The sequence below is a fragment of the Erithacus rubecula genome (genome assembly GCF_903797595.1).
Source record: "Erithacus rubecula genome assembly, chromosome: 6".
Classification (NCBI taxonomy): Eukaryota; Metazoa; Chordata; class Aves; order Passeriformes; family Muscicapidae; genus Erithacus; species Erithacus rubecula.
The window spans coordinates 25,877,084-25,897,040 of record NC_136688.1 but is presented as its reverse complement, the minus strand read 5'-3'; the positions used below and the strand labels follow the sequence as shown (position 1 = coordinate 25,897,040).

The window sequence follows — 19,957 nt, the reverse complement described above, 5'->3', positions numbered from 1 at the left end:
AAGATTGCTGCAGGAACTAATGCTTATATCCATTCTTTAATAAAACAATGAGAATTAAGTTTTAGAAATATTTTTTTAGAAGCTATGAAAGAGAAAACAGTGAACCCCCATGTTTCTGCTGCAACACAAATGTTATTTCCCTTTTGAGTTTACTTTTACCCATTCAAGTCAGAAGCATTTAATTGAGTTGATTTGAGGAAGACTTGGTAAGCTGAAAATATACAAAATAAGTACAATGAACCAACTTTGTCCCTTCACCTTTCACTCTGGCATCTTAAAATGTTATCAGAGGAATTAATTTTGCAGACATTTTCAAAAATGTGGTTATTTAGATGTAAATATCAGAGACTTATGTAATTGAACAGTTCCAAAATACCAAGGTATCTGTTGGCACTGATCCATGTTTCCCCTGAGGCTGCATTAATTTTTGCAGGTGCTTCCTGTCTATGTGGCTGTGTTGCTCTTTATCAGTATCTTCATTCAGCCTAAATTGTCAAGAGAATGATGGTTTCAGAAACACTGCATTCACAGAGGTCCTCTGAAAAGAAGCACTCTTTTAGGCATTCAGGTAGCTAAAGAAGACAGAAGTCAGTGGTCCCTGATAGGGAAAGGCTGTGGCATTAAATGAGGTGCTGTCAGTAGATGCCAGGATTCCACATTAGAGTTCCAGTATTAGCTCAGTAAATGTACATAACTAGAAATGAATGGAATGCCAGTAAGCAGAAAAAATTTAGAGCTCCAGACATGTGACACTCTAGTGTGGGACACTGCACTGCTCCTCACTTTTGTTTTAACTACCTGAAAATCTTTTATCTGATGCAGAGCACAAACTGTATGTTTAATAGTGAGACACAAGTAAGGGTGTTCAGAGTGTTCAAAATTTGCATTTAGAGATACAGCTAATACTTGTGATTGATTGTTTAACTTAGCTTGTAATCTGTTTTATGTAAGAACTTAATAAAAGTTCTTAGTTTTGCCAGAGGTGAAAGTTGACTTTTATGTCTTCGAACCTGGTTTTATTTGAAGATCCACTTTTTCTTTCACTGAAATGATTGTTTGTGCTCTCTGCTTCTGTGTGGGATGTCAGTACATTGATTTGTTTGCACATCTGTTTCCTAGCATTGCCACCACCTCCTCCTCCAGACTTCAGTCCTGCATTCAGCAACGTGGTGAGGATTCTGAACTGTGATGTTATGATGCACATCCTGCGGACCCTTCTGCAGCGGGCAGTGGAGCTGGAAACCCATTTGTGGACTGAGGCAATGGTCCAAATGGTATGACTGGCCTTGGTCATCTTCTGGTCATTCCTGTGCTGACTGCTTATAAGACCAAAATATGTAAAGATGAGCTTAGAATGTTTTTGTCCCTGGACCTGTTTTCATAAGTCTTACTGGCAAAGAAAATATTTTTATTATCAATTATCTATCTCTGCTGTAAAATAGAAACATGATACCTAATAGTATTAAAGTTTTCTATTTTACTTTCCTCCCTGTGTTTGCCTCATTACTGAAGCTGTTTCAATATGTAATTCTCCTTAACTCATCTTTTTCTTGAAACTTCACAATTAAATAACCCTTTTAATAATTGGAATTCCTTCATTTTTTGAGCTGCAGAGTCTCCAAATACATAAATGTCTTTGGGGCCTCAGTCATGAAATAGTAGAATTTTTGTAAGTATTTAAACGTCTAATTTTACTGCAGTGATTTTAGTCTTTTAAAACTTTGTTGAAATGCTCTTTGGAGGCATTGTTTGTTTGTTTTAGCAGGGTTGTTATTTTAATATTTATAGAATTAGAACCTGAAATTACAGAAAGTTTGAATTAATCAGTTTTGTTAGTGTGTATAGATTAATTGCCTTGCTAGTCATGCTAATCTTTGAATTATGGAATTAGCCAAGTACAGATTTTATACCAGCAAAAGGACAGAATTCCACATACTACTAATATAAAGCATGTGCCAGTTGATGAATTTTAGTGCAACTAATATGCAGTAACTTTATATTGTGCTTTTATTTCACCTTCCATGTATGATCTCTGCATTTTAATGTGTTCTGTCATTAATATAATCAATATATAATAGAGAACTGTATTTAAACATCTTTGTTTTGTATTCCAGTTTTCCATATCTTAAATATATCTTAAATATATCTAAAAATATAATTTTTTTTCTCTTTTTTTCCAGGTGCTTCATCTCCTTTCTTTAGGGTTACTAGAAGAGAAGCAGCAGTTACAGAAGTGTCCTGAAGAAGAAGTAACCTTTGATTTTTATCACAAAGCAACACGTATGTTTCATTTTCTTTTAAAGCACAGACTAAACTAGGCTAACTTGATTCTGAAAGGACTCAAACTAGAAGAAATTACTCAATGATTTAGTCAGGTTTTATTTTATGCTATGTAATTCAAACATGATAATTTAATATTTTTTTAACAATTAATGAACAAGGTTTGGACTAGCTTCCTCTGCTCTCAGTTGCCAAGTAGGTTGAAGAGGATATGTGCTTCTCTTCCTGGGGAAGAAATTAAAGTAGTACTAGTGTTACATAACTGAAAATGGTTTTCCCTTCACAAGAACAGCATTGAAAGGGAAACTAAGAACTCTTTGAAAAATTGCATTGGATTTAAGTGAACTGTGTACATCTTTTGGTTCTCTTGAGCTGTACAATTACTGATTACCTGCAAGTTAGTCTTTTACTATGGTAGTGAAAATAGAAACAGAATTTAGTGGCTGTTGTGTGTACCCTTTTCTTTTTCAAATCTCTAGTGAGCATTTCTTAATATTACATTCAGGACTGCTGTGTGAGAGTTGGAATCTGCTTTTTCTAAATAATCTTCCATCTTCTGTAGAAGATGCTTCTTTTGATTCACTGTGTAAATATAAATTTAAAAATTCCATTATCAAGCTAAACATAACTGTCATTTGTGAGATGCAGCAGAGATAAGAATTTTGAAGTAAAATCATAGAACCATAGAATTGTTTGTATTGGAAAAGATCTCCAAGATCATCAAGACCAAATGATAAGTCAGCACTGCCCAGTGCACCACTAAACCATATTTCTAAGCATCAGATCTTTGTATCTTTTGAATACTTTCTGCAAGAATAAATGCATAAAAGTACTGAAGTCCCTTTATTATTATATTTTTTACAATTATGTTTGAAAAGCACTCCCAATGCACTATATTTCTAAATGTTTTCCTGCTGTTGAGAAAGGAATAGTATCATCACACTGAAAGTATTTCCATTAAAGGAGCTTCATGTCAACCATAGGGATAGAATAAAAGTAATGATTATAACTGAGATGCTAGAGAATGCTTTAGTTTTGCTTAAAAACCAAAGCCCTCTTTACGTGAAAGTGATGCAAAAATAGTCTGTATTTTTGGAAGAAAGCTCTTTTTGAGAAACAATTTATGAAAGAAAGAAAAGGCTTTTTTGCAATGTATTTGTCTCCCTACTAAAAATGTAAAATTAATTCTGTATGGAAAGTGCTGCAAGAGAAATATCATTAAAAAGAATGGTCTCCATTTTAAAGCATTCTTGTGATACAGAAGAGCCTAGAATGCTATGGACTCTCACCAAGTTGGGAGGAAGGAAATAATTACTGTAGTTACAATAGCTTTTGTTATTAGAAATAAATGTGTACACACTAAGCTGTTAGCAAACATAGGTAAGCTCTCAAGAGCTTTTCTGCTTCCCTCTGAAGTGAAAGTTGATTCTTTTTTAATTAGACATTAAGCAAAGTTTTTCTGAAGCAGAAGTAATTTATCTACAAAGGGATAAATTATACTATGTATAACAGGAATAATCAGATTAGTTCCATTTCTGGTAGTTTAAACAGTTTGTGTTCATGTATGTGTGTTATATAATTAACAATATTTTAAGATATGTCCATGATTGTAAGTACATTAAAATGTTAGGGGTTTTATTTCGCTGAAGGCCCTTTTCTGTTTTTCACTTTGTAAAGGAATGGGAAGCTCAGCCTTGAATGCTGTGAATGTATTAATGCTTGTGGAGAAATTGAAGAGAGTTCCTCAGTTAGATTCACAGAAGGACACAGTCAATTGGATACTGCAGGTACACAAAGAAGAGATAAGTATGATCTGATTTCAATAGTGTGGAAAGCTAATATGAAATATGTTATGATTCCTACATATGATTCCTTCATATAATCCATTTACAGGTGCAGGGATTTACTGAGAAATTTAATCTGTTGCAGCATTGTAGTTGCTACTTGTACTTTCAATAATTGGATCAATTTTTGCTTGAGTGACTCATTCCAGTAATGACATTTTTACTCATATTCCTCATATATCTGTTGCAAAATAACTGCAAATAATGAGTAAAGCAGTGTTCTGGGAGTGCACTTAGAGTCTTGGGTATTTCTGTTATTTTCTGTTATTGAATAGTTTAATCCATTTGAAAATCTGAAAATAACATGAACAAAATACTAAGTTTTACTCCTGTCTATCATAGAATGGATTGAGTTGGAAAGGACCTTAAAAATGATCCAGCTCCAAGCCCCTGCCATAGGCAGGGACACCTTCCAATACACCAGATTGTCTACAGCCTTATCCAGCCTGGACTTGGACACTTCCCAGCATCCACAAATTCTCTGGGCAGCCTGTTCCAGTACTTACATATTGTGACATTGGAAATGTATTAGTCTATATTGTTATAAGAGCCAAGTTGCGTTTTATTTTTAACATCAAAGTCTCTGTTTTTAGATGTTTGATATGGTGAAGAGATTGAGAGAAAAATCTAGTTTGGCAACAGTAGGAGCTGCATCAGGCTCAGAAGCTGCAAAAGGGGATGAGGTAATGATAAAAATAAAGCTTCAGTGGGAAGCCTTGTATTTAATGTTTTGAATAGTTATTTTCAATAACACCTGAATTTACTTTTGCCTAAAATTATGATTTTTTCAAGACTGGTGTCTGATATGTTGTCTACAACTGGGATTTAGTTTCCAAGAATAATATTTTTAGTCAGTGAAGTTTGTGCTAAACGTGTTTCATGGAATTATTAGCAGCTAATGTGAGTTTTGTTTGTACTTCCATGTTAAGCAATTGAGGGGGCTGAAGGAAGTAATTTATGCTCATCTTTCCTTTTCTTGTCTTTGTGATTTGACCACCTTTTGTATTATACTGTCATTGTACAATAATTAGAAATACAGATCCACTTTAAATGATGTCCTGTAATTTACCTAATCTATCAAGAGGTTAATGTCCTTTGCCCTGATTGTATGAAGTCCTGAGCCTTAAGTAATAAGTAATTATTCTGACTGTCAGTCTCTTTGCCCTTCCCTCAAAATAACTTCTGAATCTAGTGGTCAAATGACACAATGGAATGGAAATTCCAAAGATGACTTCAGTCCTGTGGAGTAGTGTTTTCAATTGGTATTTGAACAGAAAGGAAGAATCTGATTACCCTTAGCTAGTAAGTGAAGACAGACCAGTTTGCTCTTACACATTTTGTTTGGCCACAGCTTGCTGCCGAGCAATCTCTTGGCTGGTCGTTGCATTCCTATTTCTAAACTTGCCACACAGCATATGCTGTGTTTCTTTTTTGAGGTAGGTGTCATATGAGATTTGGTAAGGTACCAAACAAAATACAGAAGTCATTTAGAAATTAATCTCTTACAGTTCTACTTGTGGAGCAATTTGTTGTTTGATTTCCTGGAAAAGTGATGGTAGAGTGAATGAAAACCTTGCATATAATCTTGTATTTGTCCCTTATGTAATTGGATGGGAAGTTAGGTTCTATATGTTTTAATAAAGTGTATCTGTATTTTTTGTATTCTGTATTTTTAAAGCATAGAAATATGCTTTGTGTATTTTTAAAAATATGATACAAGAGTAAATATGGGAAGAACAATGATTTTCCAGTGTATCATAGAGAATAATGAAAATACAGTACACAGATGCATAAAATGCTGACACATTTGTTGTGTCATTGATTGGGAGTTAAAGATAAAATTTTCTTTAATTTCTGTAAGGGAGGTACTGAACACTCAGTAGGGTTTCACTTACAAGAAGAATAACAGAACTCTGGAGAAAGCTTTGATGTTCACATCACTAAAATTTCTTAAGAACAGACAAGTACCTAATTAAAATGACTCAGGTGTTATTGATCTTATCTTTGGGCTAGGGATTGTACTAATGACCTTTTGTAGACCACAAAAGTCCAGTCTTAGTTAATGAAATTAGTCAATATGTGAAGATTTTAGTTCTACTTACTATTATTTCAGATAACCAGTTAACTTTTTTCCTCATTAAAGTGTTGTCAGTTAAGGAATTTGATGCCAGTGGTTAGAATGCCTATAATGAGGAAAGAGTCTTCTCATTTTTTGATGTTCTTAGTTGCCTGTGATTTCTTTATTGTCTTCCTGCAAGACACAGAGCACTCAGGATAAAGAGAAGGCTGAGCGGAAGAGAAAGGCAGAAGCAGCGAGGCTGCACCGTCAGAAGATAATGGCCCAGATGTCTGCCTTGCAGAGGAATTTCATTGAAACCCACAAACTCCTCTATGAAAACACACTGGAGTCCCAGGGGAAAGGTGATGCCATTATGGAAGAAGAAAGGTAAGAAAAAACAGACATATTTTTAGTGTATGACCTTCTTAGATGTCTGGAATAATTCAGTTTGTTTAGAAAATCCAGCTGATTATTTTATATCTGTGTCACTTCTGGTTTTACAGCATCTCTTCAGCAATTGATTACTCCAGAATTGCTTTGGGCCCCAAACGAGGTCCATCTGTTGTTGAGAAAGAGATTTTGACCTGCATCCTTTGTCAGGAGGAACAGGAAGTAAAGTTGGAAAGTGCTGCCATGGTATTGTCTGCCTGTGTGCAGAAGTCAACTGCCTTAACTCAGAATAGGAGCAGAATTCTTGAACTCTCAGGAGGTATGTGATTTTTCTTCTCAGACTACAAGCAGTTCTGTACCTGGAACTCAAACTCTTTGAACCAATATTTGTTTGGTCAGGTTGCTAAATGGCTTACCATCCTTAAAATAAAAAAGGGTTGCAAAATTTTAAATTGCTTTAAAATCCATGTTTTAAAATGTAAATGAGAAGTATATGAAGATTTAAGTTTGTTAAGGGAAATCAGAAAATGCTTTGATCTCACAGGATTTAATAAAACATGTAGATTTGGTGGGAGTAGTTACTTTGGAGAAAAGCCAAGACTGTTCACAGCTCCTGTTTATTCAAGTACAGCTGCAAATTTTCTCAATATGGAGGAAATAAATGAACATTTATTAGAGGCCAATATGCCAACCTGAAAAGGTTTAGAGTGTTTGTTTGGTGGTTTTTTCCCCCTATGTGCCCAGGAAGTAATAGAAATAACACTATAAAAAGTGAAAAAAAATCTAAACAGGATCACATAATCTCATCTGGTGAGTGAACAAAAAGTTGAATACAAGAAAGTTATGCAATCAAGACTTACACTTGTGTCATTGATTATTGGTTGCAAGGACCACAAAGCCCAACATAATTTCTTTTATAACTAGCAATTAACTAAACATGGTGAAAATTTTGGTCTATTATGTAAGAGAAAGAAGTAAATAAATACAAGAATAAGTGAGAACTTACTCTTGTAAATAATGCAAGAATATTATTGTCAAGTATAATATTGAGTACTAGCTCACTGACATTTTAATTCTCTTTTTGAAAAAGGAAGTTGGTAGTATTTCAAGATAGATCCTGTTACAATTTGTACTTTAGGTTCCTTCTTATTTTCAGATGTGGGGGTGGTTTTTTGTGGTTTGTGGTCAACTCAGACCATAATGAGTGCTGTGTCCTATTTTTTTGTTGACACTACTATGCAGTAAATACCTTTAAATTCTATTTGTGCAGTTCATTATTCCTGGTTTAGTTTAGAACTAAACTCTAGATTGTTATCAGAGGAAAGTTCATAATTTTTTCAAATTTCTCCAGGGTGTTGCCCTATTTTTTATCATGCTTACAAATCATTACCAAGTTGTTTCACTAATAAGATGTTTCATATTTTCTCCTCTGGATCATTAACAAGTACGGAATAGTCCTAGGCCTAGGACAAACTCCTACAGAATCCTACTTGATCCATTTTTCCTTTTATCAGCAAACTACTGGTAATGGCTTTTTTGATCCAGGTCTATAGAATCTTTATCTAGATCATATACTAACTGCATTTCTTTTCCTTTTTTCTGTGGTTCTGTTCTGAAGTACACATTAAGTCCTATGCTCTTGTAGTTGGATACACTTGTAAATTTTCTGTAGAGACATGTTGGGCTATTGAAATAATTGATAAAGAAGGGAGTGGAGTTGCTTTTTCCAAAGCTGTTTCTGGACAAAATTTATAGTACTTGCACCCTACTGCATGGTACTCTGCTGCTCATCAGGAGGCCTGTAAGAACTTTTTTCTTGCAAGATCTAAATAAATGGAAAAATGCTTGTTCCCACACAAGTCACATAGTAGCAATTCAGTATTATACCAAGGTTTGCTTTCTTATTTCAGTCTCCATTTGACTTAAGGCAGCTTCAGCTGCTGTCAAACAGAATGATTTTCAATGCAATTTTGGTTCTTTTTTTCTTTAATTTTGTCAGATTCAAGTGTATTTGTTCAAACTCATGAACAGTCTCCCAGATGAGACATGGAGGAGTGCTATTGTTCAGTATTATTTAGATATCTTAAAAGTGAAAGTGGGATTCCACTTTGGGTGCACATACAACACAAAGACATCAGTACATTCTAATATTTCTGTTGTTTAGAATTGTGCAAGATTAGTGAAAGACACACTTGATTTTTGTTACTCAGCAGTGCTTTTTGTGTCAGTGGTTTGAAAATACATGGGATTAGTTGGAGAAATTATTCATCCTACTTGTCCTTAGGAATTTCATTTTCATTTAAAAATAAAGTAAGAAAGGCATTTAAAGCTTCAGTGACAATGAATCTAACCACAGATCTGTTCCAGTACAGGATCACCCTATTTCTTTTTATCCAGTTTGAATCTTTGCATTTTTTTCTTTATATGAAAATCCTTCAGTAGTTTAAATGGGTACTCCTTGTCATTGCTCTGCTGCATGATTAGTCTGGAAGAGTTAGCCAGATGGAGCTTTAATGTGGCTGTGCAACTGTAGGAAAATAAGATCTGAAGGTTCATGTTCTGTGTATATTGTTGTTCATTTCTGTTCGTACTGACAGGAATTTGTGTTACTGTTCATTCAATGATTTTTCTGCTGTGTTTCTAGATACACTAGATCCTCTCTTCATGCACCCTGACTTACCTTGTGGGACCCACACAGGGAGCTGTGGTCATGTAATGCATGCAGCCTGCTGGCAGAAGTAAGGATGTGTCTTTGCTGCCCTTTAATGGTTTTAAATTAATCTCTTTTCCAAATCATCTTAAGAGTATGCTGAGAACAAAGTACAGTAAGTGGATATTTAATTAAGGGATCAAAACTATTTGTACTCATCTAAAAATGAAGTATGGAACAAGAGGTGTTTTGACTTGATGAAGGTGATGATCATCAAAAGTTTTAGGGCCTTCTGTGACCCCGAGAAGAATCTGTAAGGACTTACTAATTTATGCAAATATAAACAATGGAGCAAAACTGGTCAAGAATAAAAAAACATATTGAGTAGGTTTACTTTTGGCAACAATACTCTGAAAGTCTTGTTACCAAGTCAATACTTCAAGGGGGAAACTGACCTGTTCGAGTGAGTGTTTAGGAGAGATTCTAGCATCTAGAATAGAGTATGAGGAATATTAATGGTTAAATCTACCAATATTTGTTTGTGACCCTTCCCATATAATTGATGAAACTCTTAATGTAAGGTAAGGGTGAAGAATTGATGCAATTCCTATAGACTTAACTGGATTTCTGTTGTTTGGGGGACCCACAATTTAGACCAAGAGTTTTGGATTTGAATGCAACCTGCAAATGAAAAGACCAAGATTCCTAGCCTGTAGGATACAATCCTACATTTCACTCCACATAGGTCTGGCAAGTCTAAACCATATGAGCAATGTGAAATAATAATAGAAATAATCCCACTGAAGTATTATCAACAGATTGAGTTGGTTCATGGAATTGCAAGCTACTCTTTCTATGATATATGTTATGAACAATATCTTGAGATTTGTTGTTTGTACTTGTACCATTTTACTTTAAAAAAATCATACTAAGCTTCCACTGCTTACCATTAACTTTTCAGTTTTCTTTATACGTATATAATGCTGGTTTTTTACAATAAAACATCAGTACAGAATAAATAGGTGCACACTTAGAATGAAACACAAGTATGTTCCTTGAGTATAATACATCTGCTCTTGGTAGATCCATCTATGTCTTCATAGATCTAACTAGTGTAACACTGGAGCTTGTTCTTTTTAAGAAAAGATGACTTGCTGTATGGGTTAATGGGATTGAAATGGACAACAGGCTCTTCACATATGGTATGGCACCAAAGGTTTGAGTATAGTCTTTTATTTATTATATAACAGACATTTTAACTTACTAATATTCATCCAAACTATGCCTGCCATACCTTTCTATGTGCAACCTAAAAGTGCTGCAAATTCTCTAAAACAGAAAAAGTTGAAATGAGTGGAATATCCTCGTAGTTGCCATGTATGCAGAAGAGGATAGTTGTGTGAATGTGGGGAAAATAAATGTATGAATTTTGGTTTATAAGAAAATATTTCCCTAAATATTCTGTATTCATTTGAGCTTCTGCACATACTTTCGTTTCTCACATAAATGGGATTTTATTTAATTTAAAATGTATGGTTTAAAGAAAAAAAAAATCTAGTTATTACCTTGGTGTGTAAGTTAGGTCATTTCATATCTTTCTCTAAGGTCCTACATGCTTAATGCTGAACATTAGAACTGAATATGTATCCAGAGAGAAATATTTAAATGTTTGATCTTTTTGTTTCCATAAATACCAATGAGACAATAATGAAATTTGGAGGCTTACTGCATCCACTGAAGGGGCAAAAATTATGGTGAAACCTGTAAAAAGATAATAGTTTCTTATTTCTTTTTCAGTTTAAAATTCTTGAAGTGTAATATTCTAATATATATTATTCTCTCTTCCTGTTAAAAGAAGGCTACAGTTTTACTGTCTCGTCATGAGGCTTGGTAATTGCAATGAACAGCTGATTAATCATTCATGAAATGTTAGCAGTAGTGTTTCCTAAAATTAAATAACCATAAGTTCAGTACCTGCTTCAAATTGACTGTAGCGAGTTGCATATGAGAGTTTTTAGATACAGTGATTCATTATGTTGAAGATAAGAGGAAAGAGCAGAAAAATGTAAAGACTGCTTGTCAGCAAAATCTTAGTGAAATTTATAAGGATATTAGAAGCAAGGAGAACTTGCCATCATTTTCCCATCAGTGATATGCCATGCATTTTTTCCCAAATTATTATTTTCACATCCAAGCATGTAAAAGTTATAAATCAAAGGAAAGACTTGCTTGTTGGCTGGGAAAAGTGTTTGCTGTATAATTACACTTTGAACCTTTGTGTTCATGTTGCATCTGAGCCATTCCACTTTCTAGTAATTTCCTTTTTAATGTTGTAGGTACTTTGAAGCAATGCAGCTGAACTTCCGACAGCGTCTGCACGTTGAACAGATATTTGACTTGGAGAATGGAGAGTATCTTTGTCCACTTTGCAAATCTCTGTGCAATACTGTGATTCCTATCGTTCCATTGCAGGCTCAAAAAATAAACAGGTGAAATACCAGATTGGATAACCTCTAATTAAAAAAAAAAAAAAAAGAGGAAATACTACTTTGGGGCTGGTCAGCTTTTCAAGTTTTTGGAAAACTTGGTTGAGTTTTCTTGTCTGTATAAAATACTGCGTATCTCCTTATTGATTGTTTAGCCAAATACATTTCTTTTGCAGTAAGTACTTTATTTTTTATAAAACATTTTTGGGTTGTCTCTTCTCATCTGATTTCATCTCCAAAGAAGGTACCTAGACCTAGTATTTAGTCTTACACTCCATTTTGTACTGTTTGCTCAAAATTTCTGAAGCCAGTAAAACTGAGCAAATACTGAGTTAATGTGTTTGGATCTAAATGTCTCCTATGCTTTTTAAGTTAAGGTGGTTCTCTGAGTGTTTAAGTAAAACCTGCTTTCTATTTTTGTTTTCAGTGAGGATGCAGAGGCAGTAGCTCAAATCCTGTCCCTAGCTAGGTGGCTGGAGATTGTCACAGCCAGGATATCAGGCTACAGCGTGAAAAATGCTAAAGGTTTGTTATCCTAATTTTTAAGCTATTCTGTGGGATATATGTCAGGACATGTTTTAACTAGTACCAGCAGAAAACTTCAAATTAAGAATACATTTTGCTCTCGATCAAGACAGTATCAGATAAAGCTGGGGATAAAAGCTATTGCCCTTTCTGAGTTGATGTCTTGATTTCAGTGCCCTCACCAATTTTCTGGCTCATGTTAAATTATTTCCATCTTCCTGTAGAAAAAAATTATGTGCACTTGGAGAGGATGCCGACAGCTAATGCTCATGGTTGATTAAACTTTTGTATGGACTGTGAGGTAGTAAAAAAGAGAACAACTTAGTTATAAAGGACAAAATGAAAGTAGGTATGAGTATTTAGAAAAGTGAAGACACAGAGAATCTACTGTTTTGAGGAACAGAGGCAAATGTTACTTAAAAGAGTAATAATGAAATATTATCTGGTTGGTAAGGTGTGTTTGCAATTATTTTCAAATCAGTTTCAAATAAAAAGATTACTTCCTTTTTAAATTGCTGTAAAAACTGTAACAGCTTCTTTGCTATTTAATGTGGATTTATTTTTTTTTCCTTGAAGGAGAGAAACAAAATTTTCCACCTTTCACCAACAAGGGAACAGGGAACTCGGCTTTGGAATTCCATTCCATCCTTAGTTTTGGAGTTCAGTCCTCGTAAGTGTTACTGGAGGTGTTCTCTGCACTATATAATTTTACCTTCAATATCCCAGATATATTTTAGAATTTGTATATTAAAGGAAAGTTATGTGATTTGTTTAGCCTGACTAGGGATTTACTTATTATTTTTCATAAGCATTCACTGAATATTGAATCTCTGAAGAGGTAGGTGGACCTTTTGGTCAAATCCAGTCTGGTACGTATGTTCTTGGTACAAAGCTAGAAGTCTGGAATCTTCTAATCCACAATTCCAGTGATTTGGGTTACTTGCTGTGCCTCTAGGCAAGGTATTTCTTGTCTGCCTTAATTTTCCTGCTACTCACCTGTTTTGGGCATAGATTTCAGGTGGTTTTGGACATGATTATGGAATGTGGATCACTTAGGGGAATAGGGCTGTTGTGTGTTTCTATTTCTAGTCTAAATTCAACTCGATGCCAACACTGAGTTTACGACAGCAATTAATGATCATGTTCCATATTACTAAGTGTAACATTAAGCATGTTCAGTTCCAATGGGCGAAAACATTTGCCCACTAAAACAGAATGAATGGGTAGATACTTTTCAAGTGAGCTCAGCTGTACCTTATTTCTTCAGGTCATGCTGTAAGTACTCCGCTACTTCAGGCTGATATCATAGTTGTGCAAAGTACCCACATGTATCTTTTATTTATAAAAAAATTTAAAATGTTCTGTTATCAAGAAATTGAATCAAATTTTTTCTTGATAGCTGATCTTCATGAGAAAGATTCTGTAGTTTAAACTTAAACAGTGTTGTTTAAGTGTGAATCTGGCTAAACCCCAGATTTTGTGGTACGATTGTTTTGTCCACAAAGATATGGAGAATTAATACGAATTCCATATATTTGTTAGAAAGTTCTGTATATGACTTGGAAAAAACCCACAAGTCATTAAAACTTCTAAACACTTGTTTACATAGAACTTCATATACATAAACTAACGTAATGTAATTTGAAAAGGGCTTAAATGCTACAAAGTATGTTTAAAAGCACAGTTGAAATGTCTTCCAGTTTTAGCACCTTATTGTTTTCACTTCAGGACTTAAAACTGCAGTTTCTTACAATGTTTTTTTTTCATTGCATTTTGCTTTGAAATGTTTGCATTTTTCTAATGTGAATTGTAATGTAATACACAAAAATAATATCTTCCAGCTCTGCCAGCTCTTAATCTAATTCATAAAGCCTATTTTGTCAAGGTACTTGCTTACTGCTAAAAGCTAGGGATTTTCTTCATCCCTGTCCAGACAAAGGGTCTTTGTTTTCAATATTTCCTTCAAAAACAACTTTTCTGGTTTGGGCTAGAATTCTGTTAGTGATGGAATAACCAGTAAGTAATTAAGACTAGTAATTGAGACCTGAAATTATCCCATCTTGGTTTTGCAGAGCCAAGTACTCGAGCAGTCTCAAGGAGATGCTTATTCTCTTTGCCACCACCATTTACAGAGTTGGGCTCAAAGTTGCTCCTAATGAAGCTGATTCCCGGATTCCTATGATGACCTGGAGCACATGTGCTTTTACCATCCAGTGTATAGGTAAAGCATAATTTCAGTTTGTTCCCTCTCATGAATTGAAAATATTACTGTTGTTTGATTTATTATTATATAATGTGATTTTACAAATAATACAATCACATTGTATAAAAGTTTTACGTAAGTATGAGCCATATGTCATAGTATAGCAAAGTAAATGATATGTAATTGTGTATATAATAACAGAATTATCTATAAAGCAATATAAATAATAGGATGTTTTTCTTAGATAGTAGCTCATGAAATACAGTATGGAATGCCAACATTGAGTTTGAGACTGCAGTTAGTGATCATGTTCCACATTACTAATTGCAACATTAAGCATGCATGTTCAATTAATATCTTCAGGCTGCCAAAGATCATTGACCAGCAGGCATCTCTTACACTAAATATCCAATAGCTGTGAAATAGTACTCCCTGTCTCATTTGTTCTTGTCTGTATTCTTAAAGAATTTTCATGAGATTAGTAGAAGAAGGTCTCTTGTATTCTGAAACTGCTAAGTAGGAAAAAGAAACAAACAAAAAACCCACCAAAAAAAAAGATCAAACATTCTCTGCCATTAATCTCTAAAGGCAAAAAAGTTACCAGAAAAATAATTTTATTGTTTGGTATAATATATCTATTTATCTAATTTCATTTATATACTGCATACACAAGTAAGTTTGTGAAGCTTTGGATAAATCTGTAGAGGCCTCCAGGCAGGGAAAAAGGCAAGATGGTCTAAAATGCATGATGAAGGGATTGGGAGCATAATTGTACATGTCCATACATATGATTTGCTGGCTATACCAAGTATTTCTTCATGAAGCTGTTGAAGTACAAGTTTAGTCGACCTTAAATCTCTAGTGGAGTATCAGGAGTTCAAGAAGTTTTTAGGTGGATTTGGAATATTCAGATAAGGCAGAAACAGTCACAGAACTGATTGCATCTTTTGTGGTGGATTCTAAATTTTCAAGTTGGTTGAGAACATACTGGAAGCCACCCACTTCATTAACATTGCTGTACTTAATGCTGTGCAGGTTTGTTTTGTTTGACATATGAAAAAAGATAATGGTGGCTGTCAAAGAGGAGTTTGCCAGCAAGTGCATAAATGCAATAACTTATCACAGGTGTGATATTGAAGGCCTGTCTTAGTAGAAGAACATTCAGGCACTCTTGAGGAGAAGAGTGCAAAGCCAGAGGTACTACTGTGACAGTTTGAGTTATCCTAGGCCACATCACTTTCTTGGATTAATTTTTGTTTGCAGCCAGAGCAGACTTCTGTGAAATTGTAAAGCAAAACTCCCTGCATAGCTTCAGTATGGTGGTCTGAAGTCTAGTTATAGTGCATTATTAACGCCATTTAGTGGGCATGTAGAAAAGCTGCCTTGACAAGGAACTTTAGAGGAACCTCTAGAGGAGGTTCAAAGCATCACTGACCCAAGGGATGTGAATTTGGATCACTGCCCAAAAGCTAGACTCCTGAAAAAAGAAACAAACCCAAAAGAACCCACCAAAACCAAAATCCCACAATAAAATCCTCCAAACCAAAATCTCGTAATTAAATAAAATATGAAAATTCCAAGTGTACTGTTTCATCTCCAAAAAGTGACAAAAGTACAAAAACATCTGAATTGATACCTTTTTATTCAATTGAGTAGATTTCTTATTTTTATTGGCTTATTTTTTCCTTATTAATCCTTCAGAACCAGTGCACTCAGGGAAGAAAGATGAACTGTATTCCAACCTGGGAGTTTTATTTTCAAAGTATTTTCTGTTAAACTGCAGTCAAATGCAATAGTGCAAATTTTGCTAGGTTGCCAAGGCAAGTTGTGGCTGCCCCATCTGTGGCAGTATTCAGAGCCAGGTTGCATGAGGCCTTAAGCAACTTGGTCTACTGAGAATATCCCTGCCCATGGCAGGGGAGTGGGAGTTAGATGATCTTTAGGGTCCATTTCAGCCCCTTAATGTTCTCTGATTCTATGATAAAGATGAGGGTAAGATGGCTGCATAGCATCTCTGTAAATGTAACTTGATGGTTTTGAGCATTGCATAAAGGTAACTGAAAGTAAATCTGAATCCATAGAATGAATATTATATAATCATTCATGTGAAGCAGCATTCCTTTAAATCCTTAGTTAGCAAGGTCTGAAAACTGAACATTTTAAAAAAACTTACTACAGTAATTTGTCTTGGAAATTATCAGTTCCATTTAAGACTTTTTCAAGAGAATTCTCTTCCAACAATGAAATTGAGTTTTAAAAAGGAGTGTGTATACTAAGAATAATAAAACTAATAAATTTATATTAGATTGTGTAGAAAAAAACAGCTTAAGTTTTCTGTGTTTAATTTTAAGAAAACCTCTTGGAAACTGAGGGGAAGCCTTTATTTGGATCTCTACAAAATAGACAGGTATGGATGAGTAAGATATGCAAGATATTTTAAACAAAAAAGTTTATTTATAATATACATGCATCTATAAAACTGCTAACATCAAGATAATTCTCTGTTGAGGGATCTCTCAATGTTTGGATTCATAGCAAAAGAGCAGTTTGAAAGAATAATTGTCTGTTTATATATGGATGTTCATGTTAAATTAATTTCTAAATGTCTTTTATGTTTATGGAGAAATAGATGTTTTTACAGTTCTATATCACTCTTATATTTAGCTTTTTTTCCCATTCAACCATTTTCTCTTGCGCTCTAGCACAGTGGCCTTAAAGCATTAGTGCAGTTTGCAGCTGCTCAGAGAACAACATCCCCACAGGTCCTGATTCAGAAACATCTGATTCGTCTCCTAGGAGGTACTGTGTTCCTTTGATTTACTGCCTTTTGTGTTGTGGGAGTTTCTATTCCAAAGTGGCACACAGCTTAACACAGCATAGGAGCAAGGGTCACAGTACTTGACAACAGTGCTCGCTTCAGTTGGAATCATGGGGTGTACACTGAGCTCACCCCAGGTTACCCAGGCCTACAGATTCTCAAGTCTGGAACAGATGGGTCCCAGCTGTTTCTGGCAAGGTTCAGAATTACCCAAATTCTCTTCTAAACAGGTGAATAAAGCCACAAAATAATCGTGAGACCTACCTTCTCAGCATGGAGAGGGTTCTGGGGAGGCTTCATTGAAGCCTTCCAGTGTCTTAAGAGGGCTTAAAAAAAGAGGGAGAGGGACTTTTTATTCAGGGATAGGGGCAGGGCAAAGGGGAATTGTTTTAAACTGAAAAAAATTAGGTTTAGATTAACTATTAGACAGAAATTCTGTACTGGGAGAGTGGTGTGGCACTGAAATGGCCTGCTCAAGGAAGTTAAGGTTGCTGCATTCCTGCAAGTGTTAAAGGTCAGATTGGATGGAGCTCTGAGCCTAAAGGAACCTGATGTAGCAATTCACATTCCTGCCTTTGGCAGGGGAGTTGGAACTGGATGGTCTTTAAGCTCCCTTTCAATGCAAACCATTCTATAATTCTGTGACTTTCAGTACTTTCTGAAAAAGGCTGCTTAAAGCCTAGCTTAAGGCATTTCAGCTTCAGGGAGAGGTAGTTTGAGGCATGTAGCTTCTCCCATGTTTCTTATTGATTGTGTTAGTATGGTGGCCTTTGTGAATCCCACTCTGATTTGCTTTCTATTATACAAGACTCTTAAGTGTTGTTCTTAAGATTTTGTATTGGCTGAGGTTGAGGCATCTAGTGTTGAGGTGCCTAAGGACCTTCACCCTTAACACTGTGTGATTTGTTGCATTTGCTGGAGCTGGAGAAATAAATATTTATATCTTAGAATTTTGAAGATACATTCATGAAAATTGTCAGCTGTTTGGGCATGTGGAAATAGCTAAACATGCACAACAATTAAATCAGTGGTAAGCAGTTAATTAAATGGATCCTTACTTTAGAGATCTGAACCTTTCATGAAATTACAGAGGCTCTAAAATCAGATTCTCATCAAATAGTTCAATCCAAAAGAGGAAAATATGTGCTAAATGTATAACTGCTACCTTTACTTTGTAGTTCTCCTACCAAACTTTAAAGGGGAGGACACTCCATCACTCTTAGAAGTAGATATGTTCCACATTTTGGTAAGCAGGTTCATTTTAATCTTCATATTAATACTTTTTTTGAGCATAAATTTTTGTGTACTCTACTCTGTAAATATTATCCATTCACTTGCATGAGTCAATTATTATACATGAGCAACAATCAAGTTATTTCATATGACTACTATATAAGTTTACTTTTAGTTCTGCTAACTTTTAAGTCTTTTCTGTCTTGTTCTTATTAAATTCCATTCTCATATTCTTGCATTCTACTACTTTGTTGTTATTAAGCATAAAAAAATAAACTTAAGAAATCCACTCAGTGTCTTCCCTTCACTTTTCTTTTGTCTCAATCAGTATCTCATACCTTCTGATTCCTTCACATTGACTCTCACTACATTCTGTATTTTTCTTAGTAATTTCTTTCTGTTATTAATACAAATCTGTATTACAGATTTTTCTGCTGTTAAAACCCAAGCAAGCAGAAAACAACCAACAAAACCAAACTCACCAAATAAAATCTGTTTTGCCCCAGCTGCTCTTCTATCTAATGCATGGTCTCACTTCCCATTTTTTTTCAGTGTGCTTTGTCTTGTGTCAAAGACAAGAAATTAGGCCTTACTATGAACTGGGCATGCACTGTAAACTGACAATTACCATGCAACTCTGTCTGAGTTTCCTACATGCCCTAGTGCACAAATAGTTAATACTTTCCAGTAAATTTTTGCTAGGGTTTGAATTAAAACTAGCAAGATGGATTAACATACTCAAGACTCCAGGAATAAAATAAAATTGTATAGTGAGAGTATAATTGCTACCCTTCTGTCTCTTACTAAATTTTTGGCACTTTAATATTTGCCTATTCCTTTTCACTGTAGGTGGGAGCTGTGTTATCCTTTCCATCTTTATACTGGGAAGATGCTGTAGACTTGCAACCTTCATCAGTTAGTTCAGCTTATAACCATCTCTACCTCTTCCATCTGACAACACTGGCACACATAATGCAAATTGTCATCTCTTCAGCAACAGGTAGATTTGTATTTCTGTTGCATTTTGCTGGCATTTTTGCACAGTTTCTTAAAAGTAATGGATTAATACCATTAGTGTCTTCCAGGTATAAACATCCTCATAATAAGTGACACGTAGGCCTAGGTAGTAATATCTGTTTTCTGGTTAAAACTAAATAGCACTACATCAAGTTCAGAGCATTTTATTACATCATGTCTGTGTGCTTAGGCTAAAAAAACAAAGTAGTTACTGATACACCAGTACTTGCTCCAGTCAGTCATTTCGGAGGGGTAACTTTCCCTTCTTGTAGGAGAATCAAAGTTCTGCCAGAATCACTGGGCTGCACAGTGATGATCAATACAGATTTGGGAAATAAATCTTTACCCTTCAACTTAGTAAACACCTAGATCTGAAAAACAGAATCCTGTAAACTGATGGGAGAGAATTTGATTTTTCTCTCTATTTCATAACATTGTTAAAATTTACCAGT

The 19,957-nt window shown here is 34.8% G+C and overlaps 1 protein-coding gene across 4 annotated transcripts in view; it reads left to right on the top strand.

Moving 5' to 3' along the window:
* Window positions 1-19,957, top strand: part of UBR1 (ubiquitin protein ligase E3 component n-recognin 1) — a 59,587-nt gene that overhangs the window by 30,190 nt on the left and 9,440 nt on the right. For 2 of the 4 annotated variants that reach the window (XM_079307785.1, XM_079307784.1), the window contains exons 25-39: window positions 1,120-1,274; window positions 2,181-2,280; window positions 3,958-4,067; window positions 4,718-4,807; window positions 6,389-6,570; window positions 6,687-6,892; window positions 9,218-9,311; window positions 11,560-11,712; window positions 12,137-12,234; window positions 12,811-12,904; window positions 14,307-14,455; window positions 16,789-16,844; window positions 17,140-17,236; window positions 18,434-18,501; window positions 19,338-19,488. In XM_079307785.1, coding sequence (XP_079163911.1) covers window positions 1,120-1,274; window positions 2,181-2,280; window positions 3,958-4,067; window positions 4,718-4,807; window positions 6,389-6,570; window positions 6,687-6,892; window positions 9,218-9,311; window positions 11,560-11,712; window positions 12,137-12,234; window positions 12,811-12,904; window positions 14,307-14,455; window positions 16,789-16,844; window positions 17,140-17,236; window positions 18,434-18,501; window positions 19,338-19,488 — 1,803 coding nt within the window. Of the gene's footprint in view, window positions 1-1,119; window positions 1,275-2,180; window positions 2,281-3,957; window positions 4,068-4,717; window positions 4,808-6,382; window positions 6,571-6,686; window positions 6,893-9,217; window positions 9,312-11,559; window positions 11,713-12,136; window positions 12,235-12,810; window positions 12,905-14,306; window positions 14,456-16,788; window positions 16,845-17,139; window positions 17,237-18,433; window positions 18,502-19,337; window positions 19,489-19,957 lie in introns of all 4 variants that reach the window. The other 2 variants (XM_079307786.1, XM_079307783.1) reach the window with 1 other exon arrangement.